Here is a 16689-nt window from a genome sequence, read left to right on the forward strand (position 1 = left end):
GATCGCAAGAGAACTTTTACAATCTATTTTGATTGAAACTATTATACACTAACAAATGACAAAAAAGCCAACAGCTTTAATTGTACTTCTCCTATCTTTTTGGAAAGTGGAATCATGACAATGTTCAAAAGACTCTTAACATTAAGAGGACTGCTCAGGAAAAAAAAAAAAAAAAAAATATATATATATATATATATATATATATTATATATATATATATATATATATATATATATATATATATATATATAATAAAATAAATAAAGTTGTTCTGGCAGGATTTCTTGGCATGGTGCTTTAATTAAACAGTCTACAGCATTGTTGTATAGCATTACCACAGGTTCACAATTTGTAAAAAAGCAATAAAAATCACTGCGGAAGTCATACAGTATATATGTAATACAATTTAATATTACAACATATTCTACTAAATGAGTGTTACACAGTTGTTAGGAATGTAACAGGGTCTGATCACTGCTGTTTATTGGATTGTATTTATTTTTATTATATTTTTCAGACAATTACAAAATGTAGACAAGTCAACTACTATAAGCTGCATCCTCCGTCATAACCCTTCCTTACGACTGTGATTCCTCTCTTTTAAAAAAAGGATTTGTTTATTAAGTAACTATCAAATTCTTGAATAAAACTTTGTACGTGTAACAAGACTGTATTTTTAACTAACATACACACCTTTTGGATTCACCTCAAGCCACACATGCAATATGGAGCCTTTGTGACATCCCTGTACTGTATATCAAATGTTGACAACAGTGACTTGAAAGCTGGTTCTAGGAGACCGGGCAACCTAGTTTGAGGCAAACTTTGACGCATTAAACCCAAAATCTCCCCTGGCGTGTCACACAGTGGCCTGAATCCCAGACTTTTGTAATAAGTTCAAAGCCACAAGTTGTATTTGTGTTCCCTCAGCTTTAGAACATAGCAAATCTACCGTTATGTCAAACAAGCATCGTCAATCGTTAAGTTATTAATTACATCTTCAAGCTAGAAACTGTAAGTTTGTTTCCTTCTGTTAGGTCAGGGGTGTCAAACTCACAGCCCTTGAAGGTACTTTATCCCCCACCCCCACCCCCCAAAGTTCATTCATTCCAGTGTAATTTGGCCCGGCCCAGTTTGAGTCTACTGGGTTATTACACAAAAGAACTCCAAATCCCATTAGCCATCAGAAAAGTAGTGGGAAGCTCAGAGAAAAAGAAACAGAAGACAGAGATACAGCCAATCATCTTGCGCTTAAGATTCTTTTTCCGTTAGACACTGTAGTCTACTGGCCATCAAAAATGATAATGTCCAAGAAAAAAATAGATCAAAAAGTTAGGCAGATTGTTTCAGGAAAAGGTGGGAGTTTGAATATTTTTTTTGTAGAGCAGCAAGAAAACCACATTTGCTTGGTATGTATGGGAAGTATTGCAGTGATTAAGTAATTCAATTTAAGGTGCCACTATGAAAAAAAACAAAGAAAAATATGGCAACTTTGAAGGAAAGCAAAGGCAAGAAAAGCTGGCTGAGATAAAAAGAACCCTTGATTTATAGCAGGTGGTGTTTAAAAAGGCAAAAAATGAAAGTGATGCGGCAGTAAAGGCAAATTACCTTGAGTCAGAGCTAATCGCAAAGTTGTCAAATCACTTTTCTGGAGGGTGCTTTTATAAAAGACTTGCATGCTTTAAGTCACAGAAATAATCTGTCCTGAGAAAAAGCGTGTGTTTTCCCCAGTCAGTCTTCAAGAAATACCGTGGCTGAAAGAGTGGATGACCTGGTTACTGATCTTCAAGAGAGCTCATTAAAAAAGCAAGCTGATTTTACTGATACCGCTGCGTTATTTATTTTTATCCTACAGGAGTTTTAAAACTACAGGAGGTGAATTGCCCAATGACACTTACAACGTACCACTGTAATCTACCCCAGCAAGTCTGTGTGGGAAGGTGCTGAAAATGGATCTCATAATGGTCACGGTTGTGAAAACAATAAATTTCATCAGGGCGAAAGGTTTGAATCACCGGCAATTACAAAAGTTGCCTGACTTGCCGTACCACACCAAAGCTCGCTGGCTTAGCCGTGGTGCACTACTTACACAGTTCTTTGAATTGCATCAAGAAATAGAAATTTTAATGCACAACAAAGGCAAAGAAATTAGACAGCTTTCAGATGCGAAGTGGTTGTGTGATTTGGGATTTCTCTGCGATATAACCGAACAGCTCAACATTTTAAATATGTTAAGTCGCTTCAGCTAAAGTTACATGTTTGGGAAAAACACACGCAGCAAGGAAACCTTTCCCATTTCCTAACGTGCCAAGCTGGATGCAATTCTATGGCGGACTTTACTTTTCCTGGTAGCGCGTTTGCTGCAAAACTAAACGTGTTGCATGTAGAATTTGAGCACCGTTTTTCAGATTTTCGCAAATAGCAGTTCCAGCTTTTTTCAAACTCATTTGGAGTAGATGTGGAAACTGCACCAGAAGACATCCAGATGGAATTTATTGAATGGCAGTGCAATAGCACAATGTAGGCTAAGTTTGATTCTGTCTTGGCTGAGCAGTTTTACCCGTTCCTTCCAGCCACATTCCCACGGCTCCGCATTCAGGCTGTACGCGTCATGTCAATGTCTGGCAGTATGTACTTCTGTGAAAAGCTATTTTCACTGATGAAGATTAATAAATCCGCTCAGATATCTCTCTTGAATGACAAGCATCTACACTCCGTTCTAAAGATCATTCAGCACAAAACATGAATCCCGATATTGACAAGCTTGTCTCACGAAAAAGTGTGCAGAATTCTTCAGTAAATGAGAATACACAGGTCAGCAACTAGGTAAGATAGATAACATGTGTTTTAAATTAATGTCATACATAACATACATGTGTATGTATTAAAAACTGAATATAAACATGTGTTTTCTATATCACCTATTAAAATGTATGTGTATATGTAAAAGGTGTGCATTCTGTGGCCCACGAATCAAACGTTAAATTAAAATATGGCCCTCTGTAAAATTGAGTTTGACACCATGTGTTAGGTGGCGAGGTAGCACATAACTTCAGGTACAGTATTACACAGAGCTCAACCAAACGAGTACTGGCTATCAGGAAGATCAAAGCTGATCCTAGCTAGAGCCGAGCGGAAAGCAACAATCGATATAAAACAAATAAGCTGTGGCTCATTTGAGTTTACTTCAAAACAGCAACATCTTCAGTCACATTTATCCAGACAACTGTTATAACTTTATAAAGCAGCTGGTAGCTTTTCAAACTCAAGCTACAAGTCCATGGAAAGTGTCCCCCCCCCCCCCCCCCACACACAGCTAGTAATGGAAAATTAGTGCAGCCCCCTGAACACTAATCATCCCTGATTGTGTGTAGTCATGTGCCAGACAATTATGTATAACATGTCAAAGGGCAATTAACATTTACCCAGAGGAAATTCCCAGCAGCATGAAAATATACGGTTAACATAATGCTTGTCCACATTTAGCCTTGTGCTTCCTTAGCTATAGCAGAACTTGCTTGTGTCGCTTTTTAACCAATTACTGTACAGTAGGATCAGATGAACACCTATATGCAAGAGTGGAAGGCAGCCAACTAAATAAAATGGACCGTCAACAAGGTTTCTTTTCTGACTTACAATCAGTGTGTGGAATACTGAAACCAAGGTAAACCAGCTTTAAAATGTATTACATCTAAAAGGTAAATCAACAGGTTTAAACATTTACAAAATTTGGCTTTATAAATCAACAAATTACAAGAGCAATTTGAATAATTCGCTAGACTGACAGGCATCTTTGCTGGCTCGAACTGCTGTGGAAATTGCCAATTACAGCTTTAAATGCAATTCCAATGAAAACTAAGAGAGAAATTGTTGTTTGTATACGGGTCAGAACCATGTACAATGCATTTTGTATAGACATGTATACGTTCAACTAAGCACATTCCTATTTAAATGGGGATTTGAGAACATTATAATATTAATATTTCTCTCTCAAGGGAGCATGTGGAGATATGTTTGCAGTTTTCTGATTGACTAACTACACACATCAACAGTGAGTTCTGCCCATCAACATCTACCCCAATTCTGTAAAACAACTAGGAAGACTATTGGAAAGCTTTGTGTAGCTGAAGATGCCCTTGCAACAATTAGAACACAAATTCCTCAGATGATTGGTTTGCTATCAAACTAAGATCTGGAAGTCAGCTGCAAGCCAGTTAGCCTGGGCTTTATCCATTGAAAATAAACACTTAAACAGATAATAAGACAGTTTATTTAAAAGAGCCATGCCCATACATACATACATACATACATACATACATACATATACACACACACACTACTGTGCAAAAGTTTTAGGCAGGTGTGAAAAAATGCTGTAAAGTAAGAATGCTTTCAAAAATAGACATGTTAATAGATTATATTTATCGATTAACAAAATGCAAAGTGAGTGAACAGAAGAAAAATCTAAATCAAATCCATATTTGGTGTAACCACCTTTTGCCTTCAAAACAGCATCAGTTCTTCTAGGTACAGTTGCACAAAGTCCGGGATTTTGTAGGCATATAGTCAGGTGTATGATTAAACAATTATACCAAACAGGTGCTAATGATCATCAACTCAATAAGTAGGTTGAAACACAATCATTAACTGAAACAGAAACAGATGTATAGGAGGAATAAAACTGGGTGAGGAACAGCCAAACTCAGCTAACAAGGTGAGGTTGAAGACAGTTTACTGTCAAAAGTCAAACACCATGGCAAGACCTGAGCACAGCAACAAGACACAAGGTAGTTATACTGCATCAGCAAGGTCTCTCCCAGGCAGAAATATCAAGGCAGACAGGGGTTTCCAGATGTGCTGTCCAAGCTCTTTTGAAGAAGCACAAAGAAATGGGCAACGCTGAGGACCGTAGATGCAGTGGTCGGCCAAGGAAACTTACTGCAGCAGACGAAAGACACATCATGCTTACTTCCCTTTGCAATCGGAAGATGTCTAGCAATGCCATCAGCTCAGAATTGGCAGAAAACAGTGGGACCCTGGTACACCCATCTACTGTCCAGAGAAGTCTGGTCAGAAGTGTCCTTCATGGAAGACTTGCGGCCAAAAAGCCATACCTCCGACGTGGAAACAAGGCCAAGCGACTCAACTATGCACGAAAACACAGGAACTGGGGTGCAGAAAAATGGCAACAGGTGCTCTGGACTGATGAGTCAATTTGAAATATTTGGCTGTAGCAGAAGGTAGTTTGTTTGCCGAAGGGCTGGAGAACTGTACACAAATAAGTGTCTGCAGGCAACAGTGAAGCATGATGGAGGTTCCTTGCAAGTTTGGGGCTGCATTTCTGCAAATGGAGTTGGGGATTTGGTCAGAATTAATGGTCTCCTCAATGATGAGAAGTACAGGCAGATACTTATCCATCATGCAATACCATCAGGGAGGCATCTGGATTGGCCCCAAATTTATTCTGCCGCATGACAACAACCCCAAACATACTGCGAAAGTCATTACCTAGAGTACCTAGTAAGTGTACCTAGAAGAACTGATGCTGTTTTGAAGGCAAAGGGTGATCACACCAAATATTGATTTGATGTTGATTTTTCTTCTGTTCACTCACTTTGCATTTTGTTAATTGATAAATATAAACTATTAACATGTCTATTTTTGAAAGCATTCTTACTTTACAGCATTTTTTCACACCTGACTAAAACTTTTGCACAGTACTGTGTGTGTGTGTGTGTGTGTGTATATATTTTTAACTATACAATGTTTATTAAAAAAATGCATATTTATTTTGTCATACACGCAGCTTACCTGTAAAACTTCAACTTTCCGCAGAGGACATTGAAAATGTTAAAGATAAAAAAAGGAACATTTGTGGAAATCCTTCAGGCTTATCAACATTTACTATCAGTCGGTTTTAAGTGAGTTTCTCAGAATGCAAGTCAAGATTTCCCTAACCCTCTCAGGAGGCAAAGATTATTTAATTCAGCTATCAGCAGTGTACAAAGGAATTACGATATAGGTCTAACTATTCTTTAGGCGATTTGCCCATAAACATATCTAACACAATTAACAGCAACACAGACTTTCACCTCCTACCAGTTTTGCTAAAGATGTTTTTTTGTTTCGTTTTTTTCTCCCCTTTTGAAGGACATATAACATAAACCAATCGAAAGTGTTGGACAACACTTTCATTTCCCTCCTGGAAGTGTTTACTAGGTTGCAAGAAGAAAAAGTTTTGAACACCATTCCATTAGCGGAAAACTACTGCTGCTTATGTATATTATTTAATGATGCCCTTTAAATTGATTTGGTCAGCAACCATGCAGAACATACCTATGTGAAGTGTGAGTGCAGTTGTTCAAACTGAAGCCCACAGGTGCACAGTTAAAAGGATGACAACAACTTTCTAATGTACAGGAAGAGATGTGATGGATCTGCCATGACTAAGCCAACATGTCTGCAGCAGTGTCCAAATGGGAACTGGTATAGAGTAGTGGTTGGAGGCCTTTGTCAAAGACATTAGAACATGTAATCTTAAAGTTATGGGAACAAAAGAATCCTAGTGAACACTAAATATCTGGTACATGTAGAAAGAGACACTGATGCATACAAGAAAAAGCTAAATACATCCAGGCAAATCAAAATACCAACTGCCCCCTCCTAAATCTAGAAAGGCTCTAAAAAAACAAAAACAAAAAAAAAAAAACAACTGAGTTTTCCCTGCTGAGCCTTGGGATACAAAACAGATAGCTTTAGATCCTTTGGGGGGGGGGGGGGGGGGGTTCTAGCCATTCAGCCGAATTCCTTTTTCAAAGGTATAATGTTGCAGGCTACATCTCAAACGCAGAAGGTTTAAAAAGTTTAAGGGTCTTGGGGGAAGTTTAGGTTCAATACTAGATTACGTTTTCAACCTTGGCTCTGAAAAGAGGAATGCTAACATGGTTTATCGATCAGACAGTTTGGTGTATCCAATTCCATTTCAGAAGAGTTTATGCAGCCTGATTGCAACACCAGGTACAATAGTCCGAGTCTGCTTCACAAAAGCAATCAAGGTGTCTCGCTGCATCTTTGAGAGTTTCTTTAAAAAGGCAAAAAATATGGTATTTTGAATTTTACACTAGGACACTCATTTACTGAAGTATATTTTGGAGGGGAGTGGTATACTATAATATGTTGCTTCATAATTTGAACAATTTTGGCTGACATATGCCTCTGTAATAACCTGTAATTCCTCAAATCTATTTAAAAATCAATCTAACTACTGCAAAATTTATTTAAGCCTTTTACATTTTAACATATATTTGGTTCCTAATATTTATAAAACGTATTTCAGTAAAGAATTTGTCACACATGTGGCTGAAAGTCATAATTTACAACTTTGCTCAAAGTACAGGCTTCAAAAAAGACAGTCAAACAATTTGAAATAAAGTTTGTGTTTTGGTTTCCAAATCAATCTACATTATTATAAATATTTTCCATCTAACAATCAGGTTTTTTTTTTTTTTTGCTGGATCAAATAAAACTGATCTGGATTAAAAGACTGGCAAACATAATATTTCACCTTTACCATATATATATTCCACACACACGCAATCTCTATCCACACACAGCTATCCGTTTGCTGCTGCCCCCCCATAAAAGGGGGGAGGGGATGTTTAAAATCCCTCTCTCCTCACAAATGGTGCTTGGATATCATAGAAAGCTAACACATTTTCAGTTAACTTGCTCTGTGTTGTTACCACATACACAGATGCGAGACGGACCCCTTGTTCATTTGGTTCTCATTATTAACTCAAACCGAGTTTGTTAAATATTTGACTGAGGGGAAAGGACCATATCATTGTTTTCAGATTTCCCCTAACTGAACTCCATCTGCCAGCTTACAAAATACCACGTACCTCTTGGCGCCACTGCTGGCGCCTTGCTATGTGACTACAGTTGAAAGTGTTCCTGTTTTAGGAAGTCTAGTAACCATTGAAATATTTCATAAAACATACAAAATTGTGAGTAAATATTAGTCAACAATGACAGTTTCAGAACATGTGTTTAAAAGAACTTTGCACAGAGGAATTACAACATAGCTAGTTGCATGACAACCATCCAGCATGATTTATATAGGTTTAAAAGGATTATTGTTTAATAGGACAGGCTGGCATCTCACTTCAATCTGTTTTCAATCTATGGTAAAATCTCTGAACTATTAAAACATTTGTTTAAAAAGCACAGGTAACACAGATGTAGCGTGGCTTTGTTCTGCATATGTAGAAAATGCTAGTGTTCAGAAAGAGATCACCACATGGACAACAAATCATGCAACTGTACAGACAGCTAATCCTTTCCTCCTTCAGGGATCCGTTCGGTTTTGTTTTTATAACCAACACAAATTCCAGTACGAAGGGGAATTACTTCTTTAGTAATATAACCACGACTAGCAAGAGAGAGGGGGAGGAGGAGGAACAGGGCTACAACTACCAAAAGCAATGTCTATTTTCATTTACTACTTTTTTTTACCCAACGATTGGCTTGTGTGCATAGTCCATCTACTGCATACATTATACTTGCAACACTTCGTTAAATAAAAGCTTTTGTCTGTAAAAACAAATAAACAAACAAGCCAAAAACAGCAAACGTTAAACACAAAAAGCAGTAGTCCCAACTGTAGCTCCAAGCTAACACAAAATATTAAAACAAGTTATAAGTTAATACTATAGGGGAATATTAAATTACTGTCACATTTTAAACTGATAAAGTAAAATTGATTAAAAATAAAGGTAGATCTAAACTGGACATGAGCGAATAAATTTAGAAGTGACTGGAATCTAATCTAAAGTCTACACCAACTGTGAGCGACTACACAGGAATACAAATGAGTTCTATTTTTCCTGCCAGTCACGAGTGACTACAGTGAAACAGACCACTCAGAAGCAAAAGTCGGTTCCCAACCAACTAGCAAAACCATATCCAGAATCAGCTTCGTCCCTATTTCCAAGCACAGAACCAGGGTCAGTCCCAATTCTTGCCCTAACTCCAGTTCCAGGATAAGCCCTACCTGCAACAGCTTTAATGGGACTGTGGGAGAGGGTGAAAGAAAAGGAAATTGCGTAAACAGTTGTTTTTGTACGGTTCTGTGGGCACCGGGGGTGTATTGTGTTGTACCACTTTATCTATTCTGTGTTTTACCTTTCCCCGTCTGGGGGGCCTCTCTCTCTCCTGGGTGTGTGGCAACTTTGCCCTTTCTTTGGTGTGTGTTGGCTTTGCTTGATCTGTAGTCTATGTGCTGCATGAGTGGTGTTGTGAATGGTCCGCCTCTTCTGTGTGGGATTGGGTGGAAGAACAGCAGGAGGGATAAGGACAAGGTGGCGTGACAGTTTCTGCAAAAATATTCGCCTTTATATATACAAGATTCGCTTCAGTCGCTCGCCCCCAGTTAGAACCGCCTTAATTCAACAAACACAAATTTATATAAAAAGGATTTATACAAAAAAGGACTTCTCTGGATAACCCGATCCAGGAGGAATACATCTGTGAATGATGCCAGGTAGTCTCTGATATTGAGGACAGGGTGGCTGGCCTTGAGGCAAGGCTGACTGGACTGCACAGCATGCTATAAGCAGAATATTTTATAGAACAGTCTATTAGAGAGGTATCCGGGAGTGTGTGTGGGGGGGGTGAACAGTCAGTTCTACGTAGGGTGGGTTACAGTTGGATGGAATAGAAGTGCGCTCTCTACCAAAACAGCCGCTGCAGAGCCAAGAGTTTAGAATAGGTCTGCTGCCTTCAGAGAGATGACCTTACTGGACATGGCAAGCACAGCACCTCCCCAGGGGAAATTCAAAAAGGTATCAATAGGGGCCTCAATTAATAGGACCATAGATAGTTAGGTGTACAGCTGTGATCCTGGGTCATGACTGATGCACTGCCAACCCAGTACCCGGGTACACGATATCACAACACGGCTCGTTCCCTGGGCCGGGGAGGAGCCAGTTGTCATAGTTCATGTAGGAACAAAAATGACATAGGTAAACAGAGTCAGGAGGCTCTTCACAATACATTTATACAGCTATGGCAAAGGATTAAAAGCAGAGCCTCTACGGTCTTCTTGGAAATACTGCCGGTGACACGGACAGGGCCAAGACGACAAGCGACGATTAGAAGTTTTAACTCATGGCTAAAAAACTGCTGTAGGCAAGAGGGACACTGGGAACCTTTGACAGGGTGTGGCCTGTACAGGTGGGATCTAGTGCACTGGGGAAGACAGTCAGAGTAAATCTGATGGCGGGGCAGGGGGGGTGGCGATCTAGAACCAAGGGGAGTTACATAACAAACTACACAGTGCAGTCAAATTGTTACTGATGTTCATAAACTTAAATACCTATATTTAAAAACGCAAGCAACATTAAAAATACATTTCTAGAATTAGAAGCCACAGTCATTGTGGATAACTATGACTTGTAGGAATAACAGAATCCTGGTTAACTCCAAAATAATGGAGATAAGTTTAAAATGGAAGGATATAGGTTAGTTATGAAAAAAGTCTTGAATTGGTTGTTGCTGGAAATAGTTTTTATCTTTCTGCCTCTGCTACTTTTTCTCTTGTGATACAATGTGTGGTGACATGAACTTGCTTCATAACTGTGTACCATGTAGTAATTGTCACTATGTTGAACCAACTTGACAAGCTAGGTGTTACCACTGCCCCTCAGGTTTTACTTCCTGTTCAACGTTCTCCTATTTTGTTACCAAATTTGCGTCAAAACAATTTTAAAGTTCTTGAAAGCTCCTTCAATCTCAGTTGCACACTAGCAGACATGGCAATCACACAAAAGGAACCAACCAATAAACACACTGTAAACTGTGTTCGTGATTGAAAGTGGAAGACAAGCTCACATATGTATTCCAAGAAAGACTTCTGGCATCATATTAAACAATTTAAATTTAACAAAATATGTTGAACATGCTTTTCAATCTCCCTTCGCTCTTAAAAGCTTGCCGATGACCCAACACACACACTGGTTTGCTTCCAATTAAAATAAAGATGAGATGAAAAACAGGTCCCAGCTAACACATAATAAAAAAAAAAAAAATGTTTTTAGAACACTTGTGCTTTGGAAATTGATAAGCCAAAATAAACACACACTGCAAGCCAGATAAATTAGGTTGCCTCAGATGAATAGACCTTTCAATTTCTTGAACCGTGATGGTTACATGTCAAGCTCAGCTTGGTTGTTTCCTAAGGACAGCCAGAAATAAACAATAGAAATGCATGTTTATGGTCTACATCAGGGGTAGGCAACCATGAGTCTTTGACCATTCCATTGTAGGTCTTTGTTCCAACCAATTTCCTTATTTATTAAACCCAGTTGAAGTCTTGCAATGGAATTAACTGGAAAAGCCAAGGTTTCCTACCCCTATTGTACATGAGAAAAAAAAAAAACTGAACGTCTTAAAAACAGGAAAAAAAAAACAGCACAACACATTGTTAATCAAAATACCCAAAGGAACTTGCTTGATTTACGAAACGTTAGCTTTGCTAGACAGCTCTACTGCATTTAATCCCCTTTACCATTGAGAGATCCCTCAGCCACCAGAGACTTGGATAAGGGGATTTTATAATTAGGCCAATATAAAAGTAAAAACATATATTAAAAACAAACAGCAGAAGTCTTTGAAAATTAATTTCCAGGCTAACCGAAAGGTGAACATGTTTGACTATATACTTTATCTTTTCAACATCCTACCATATCCATTTAATGTAGAGGTACAAAATTTTTCAAAAGTATTGTTATTTTTTATTTATATATATATATATATATATATATATATATATATATATATATATATATATATATATATATATATATATATATAATTACTAACTATAGCGATCGAAGCAGCAGGCTGTACTCAATGTGGGATATCCTTCATATCCAAGTGAAGGGCTCGACATCAGGATCCCCACAGCCTGTGACCTTTTGTTGTTTAGCAACTTGACAACCTACAAAAACAACGAAATCGAATTGATAGTCTAAAAAAGGAGGGGGGGAGGGAATATTCGAAAACAAATTCTTCAAAATATAAAGTTGAACCAAACATTGGTGCATTTCTGCCATGCAGTCAAGATTGGATTTAAATGTATAAAAAAATTATAATATAAAGTTGACCACATTGGTGCATTCTTTGGATTTAAAATGTATAAAAAAACAAACACAAAACAAAACAGAATCTTGAGTTATTATACCATTTACATTGCATTTGTCTTATTGTATAAATGAATAACTGATTAAACATGATGCTGCCCAACTAGTATGTGCACATATCCCATCACTTAAAATTGTCAAAACAAAGATAATGTTCCAAATAAGCAATACAAATAAAGAAAAGGCATGTGTAGTGAATGCATTGCACAGTACATTTAGAAACTTAAGACAAGCACTTGCAAAAATGTTGATAGTGTAAAAACCTAAACAAGAAAATCTGTATTTCAATTTATACCCCACCCCAAACACTTATTAAAAATTACAGCAACAAAAGTTACTTGGAAAGTTACTTTATACAACTAATGTTTTTTGTAGGTGTAATATTTTAAATACTCTATCCAGATTGGTCAAAAATCAGACCACATGGGGGTGCTGCTATTACAGCATATCACCATGGGTCGGCACTTTTCAAAAAGGGGCAAAATCACTGGTGGATATCCATACACCACTAGAAATTTAAAATAAATAAATAAATTGTAACTTGTCACAATAAACATGACAGATGAGATTTATGTATGCAGCTTTTATACGCACTTTAATAAAAAGAGTGCAGAATGGCGGTGTTAATGAGTTTGTCAGAGCACTGTGCTTTGCTGGACAGCCACTGTTTATTGCAGAGGTATGTATTGGTGATTTGGGCGACAGTCCTGTCCATCAGCTAACACTGCCTAATGCTGACAATCTTAAATCACAAATATTTGAAAGAAAATGGTGATGCTTTAGTTAGTAAACTTACATGGAATGCATTGATGGAAATTGATTTGACGCATCTCCTGATGGCTTGCATGACCCAGTTCTGTCAATTTTCTTTTCATGATTTAAAAGGTGAATAAACCCAGCTCGTTTTGTGCTGACATCATGTTCATACCTTCTGTAGATACTGTTCCCGTCAGCACAGCGATTGCCCAAAGGTTCACAAAGTACCAGCTAACTTAGGAAAATGTGGCTTCGACTTCCACATATTCTACTTCATCATACATGGCAGGGACATTATTAATCAGAAACCAGAACTGCTACACATGATTCATTCACATGTATGTTTTTACCTATTTACAGATGTTTCAATTAAACTAAAATTTACCAATTTTTACAGTGCACTCAGTTTAAGATTCACATCTGCCCCAGATGATTTAATTCTTATAAGCAGCTGATTCTTAAAAGCAGACCGATATGACTACTGTTGTGAAGTGCTGTGCAATCAGTATGTTAGTTTGAGAATAAAAGCTTTGTTCAGTGCAGTGTAATGGCTTGACCACTAGGTGTCATGAGTTTACTTTGTTTTATTAGCGGTTGTTTCCCCACAGCAATGTAAGAAAAATAAAACCAACACCGGTTTTAAACTGTAAATCAAGACTCCAGCCTCATCATTTACGCCCTCTGCCACATCACAGTACAATTAGCAAAAGCGCTTCTGCGCATCAGCAGTTTGAGCACCACTGACATTTGTATACTGTATTTAATCACAGAGGACAACACATCAAAACAAGTCCTCGTGTGTAAGCAACTTGTTACAGGATTACGATTATGTTTACTCAAGGCTGCAGAATCACATTTTACTACAGTATGCTTGAGAAGCATTCAGTTCAGTAGGGTGCCTAGTTTAACTGCCGTGCGGTGTTATGGCCTTTGAATTAAAGTGATATTACAGTACAGCACTTTACTGTCTTGACCACCACTGCACTTAAGCATCTGTGGCTTATTTACTGCTGCGATGCAAAAACTTAATGAAAAACAAATTTTCACTAAACAGAGAACACAAAAAGAAAACACATACACAATCCAGTGGCACTACCCACGATGCGTTCCTGCCTAATCATTATTATAATCACGTGATCAAATCCAAAAACAGCTTTACTGGCTGCACACACTGGCCACAAGTACCATATTACATGTACTCAGTTTACCATGAAATGATTGTTATAAGGGGATTACTTTACATTGGTTAGTATAGGAATCTTGTCCCAGTGGTTTTGATTGCTATACGTGGTTGATTCTTATATCACCGATTCTTATAAAACAAAAGTGCACTGTATATCTATCCATCACACACACTTGCAGTCAAAAGTTTACATACCGCAATGGAAATGTATAATTTCTAGAAATTTCTCAAAAACAAAATTCTTTGTAGCAAAAGTTTTGCTTTTGTGGATGAAGAAAACAAGAAACAGATATCTACAATTATTTATTTCAGCAATTTTCTTTTGTAAAACTCAAAAAATGTAATGCTATGATAGTATTGTCAACAAGGTGCTAGAAATTTCAATATGATAATGCAGAACCTAATTCTAGAAAAGTCTAGAAAATGCTGGATTGTAGGTGAACATTCTTAGAGAGTATAAAAGGGTAGGCATAGGATGATTGCTGTCATTACCAATAAGTCAATATGGGAAAAAGTAAAGAGCTACTTGAAGAATTTTACGCAGAAAGTGACTTGTCCCCCAAGTTGGAGAAAGTTACAAGAAAGTGGAGAAGGATACAAGAAGTATCCCAATTTCAACTATTGTTTCTATTATCAAGAAGCACAAGACTCATGGTACTGTCAAAATGCTCCCTTGGTCTGGAATAAAGAAGGTTCTTTCACCAAGAACAAGCAGAAGAATTGTGAGGAAGGTTAATAACAATCTGAGATTGACTGCCAAAAGATATTCAAAGTGAATTGGCTGCAAGTGGGACTGGGGTTTCCATTTCAACCACAGGTCGAGTATTGCATGGTGAAGGTCTCAATGGTCGCAGGCCAAGGAAAAAGCCACTCTTAGGAAAACATCACAAGGACAATAGCTTAAAGTTTTTTGCAAAACAGCATTTGAATGATGAATATGAGTTCTGGTCAAAGGTGTCCTGGTGGTGAGGTGTACAAAGAAAAGAACACCATACCTACTGTTAAGCATGGAGGTGGTATATACTTTTATGGTGATGTTTTTCCTCTAATGGCACAGGAAATTTAGTTCAAATACACGGTAAAATGGATTTAGCATACCAACAGATATTGGTCAATCATCTGAAACCCTCCACTACAAAAAAAGTTGGTTTAAAGCGCAAGCGGACGTTCCAACTCAAAGATCCAAAGCAAACATCAAAATCCACTTCAGGTTAAAGAAAAATAAATTCAAGGTTCTGGAATGGCCTGGTCAAAGTTCCAATGTAAATCCGTTTGAGAATCTTTGGTACAAGTTGAAGGCGGCTGTTTACAAGGAGAAATCCTTGATTGAATGAACTGGAAAATTTTTGCATGAAGAAAGGTCTAAAATCAAGAATCATGCCAAAAACTCATTGACAAAAAATATCCTAATGATTTAAAAGAGGTTATTATTGCTAAAGGTGCCTCAACTAGCTATTAATTTCATTTTCAGGGTATGACTACTTGTCTATTTCTTCTAATATCCCCCCCCCCCCACACACACACCCTTCATTCACAAAAGCAAAACTTTTGCAAAAGATTTTTCCTAAAATTACTTGTTTTTGAGACATTTCTAGAAATTATAAAATTTCCATAGGAGTATATAAAGTTTAGACTACAGATACAGTATATATATATATATATATATATATATATATATATATATATATATATATATATATATATATATATATATATATACACACACACACACACACACACACACACACACACACACGAACATAATATCACTTGTGATTAATCAAATCATTTAGAACATACAACAACAAATGTATTATAGCATGTTTTAAAACGCACGCTAAATATAAAACTGCATTGTCCTCATTCAACTCAATTGCTGATATGAGCAGTCTGGGTAAAGCTGTTACTGTGTTGACCCATCTCCATCATGATTTAAGAAACAAACGAATTACAGTAAAATAAAATTTCCCACAGGAAATTTGAAACCACTTAACTTGATGTTTTTAAGTAACATTTTATGAAGTGATTTGAGAGCCACAGACGACGACAATATGGTATATCTTAATGACATTACAGGCAGTGGATTAAAATATCAGAACCTTTAAAACTTATTCACAGTCCTTATTTCAGTATATGCAGTGATGCTGACAAGGGGAACACATTAGGTGGCTAAATATAGGCTGCATTAAGATCCTTCATAGTTTTAAATACAAATTATTTATTATTATTTTAAATAACACAATATTAAGTACTACTAATGCACATCTTCACATTTTAAAATATAAATGAAGTTATGTAGATTTGGCAGAGGTTTAAAAAACACAAACTCCTGAATTTCACCCCATTGCCTTCAAGTCACAAAAAGAATGTCCTGGCCCATGTAAAACGAAACGAGCTACATTATATTGGCCTAACATTTCCTTTGTTTTGAAGTTTTACAATTCCCAAACCTCACTTTGACAGGCAATTATGACAATAATTGGGGAAATAGCACAAAGCAAAGCATACGGCTACTACTACATGATTTAGCAATTAACTTCATGGGACTTC

The 16689-nt window shown here is 37.2% G+C and overlaps 1 protein-coding gene across 1 annotated transcript in view; it reads right to left on the reverse strand.

Annotated features, from left to right (window-relative positions):
- Positions 1-16689, reverse strand: part of fmn2b (formin 2b) — a 98680-nt gene that overhangs the window by 50402 nt on the left and 31589 nt on the right. The window contains 2 exon segments of the mRNA XM_041251868.1: positions 11911-11940; positions 11942-11998. Coding sequence (XP_041107802.1) covers positions 11911-11940; positions 11942-11998 — 87 coding nt within the window.

Source organism: Polyodon spathula, chromosome 6 (genome assembly GCF_017654505.1).
Source record: "Polyodon spathula isolate WHYD16114869_AA chromosome 6, ASM1765450v1, whole genome shotgun sequence".
Taxonomy (NCBI): Eukaryota; Metazoa; Chordata; class Actinopteri; order Acipenseriformes; family Polyodontidae; genus Polyodon; species Polyodon spathula.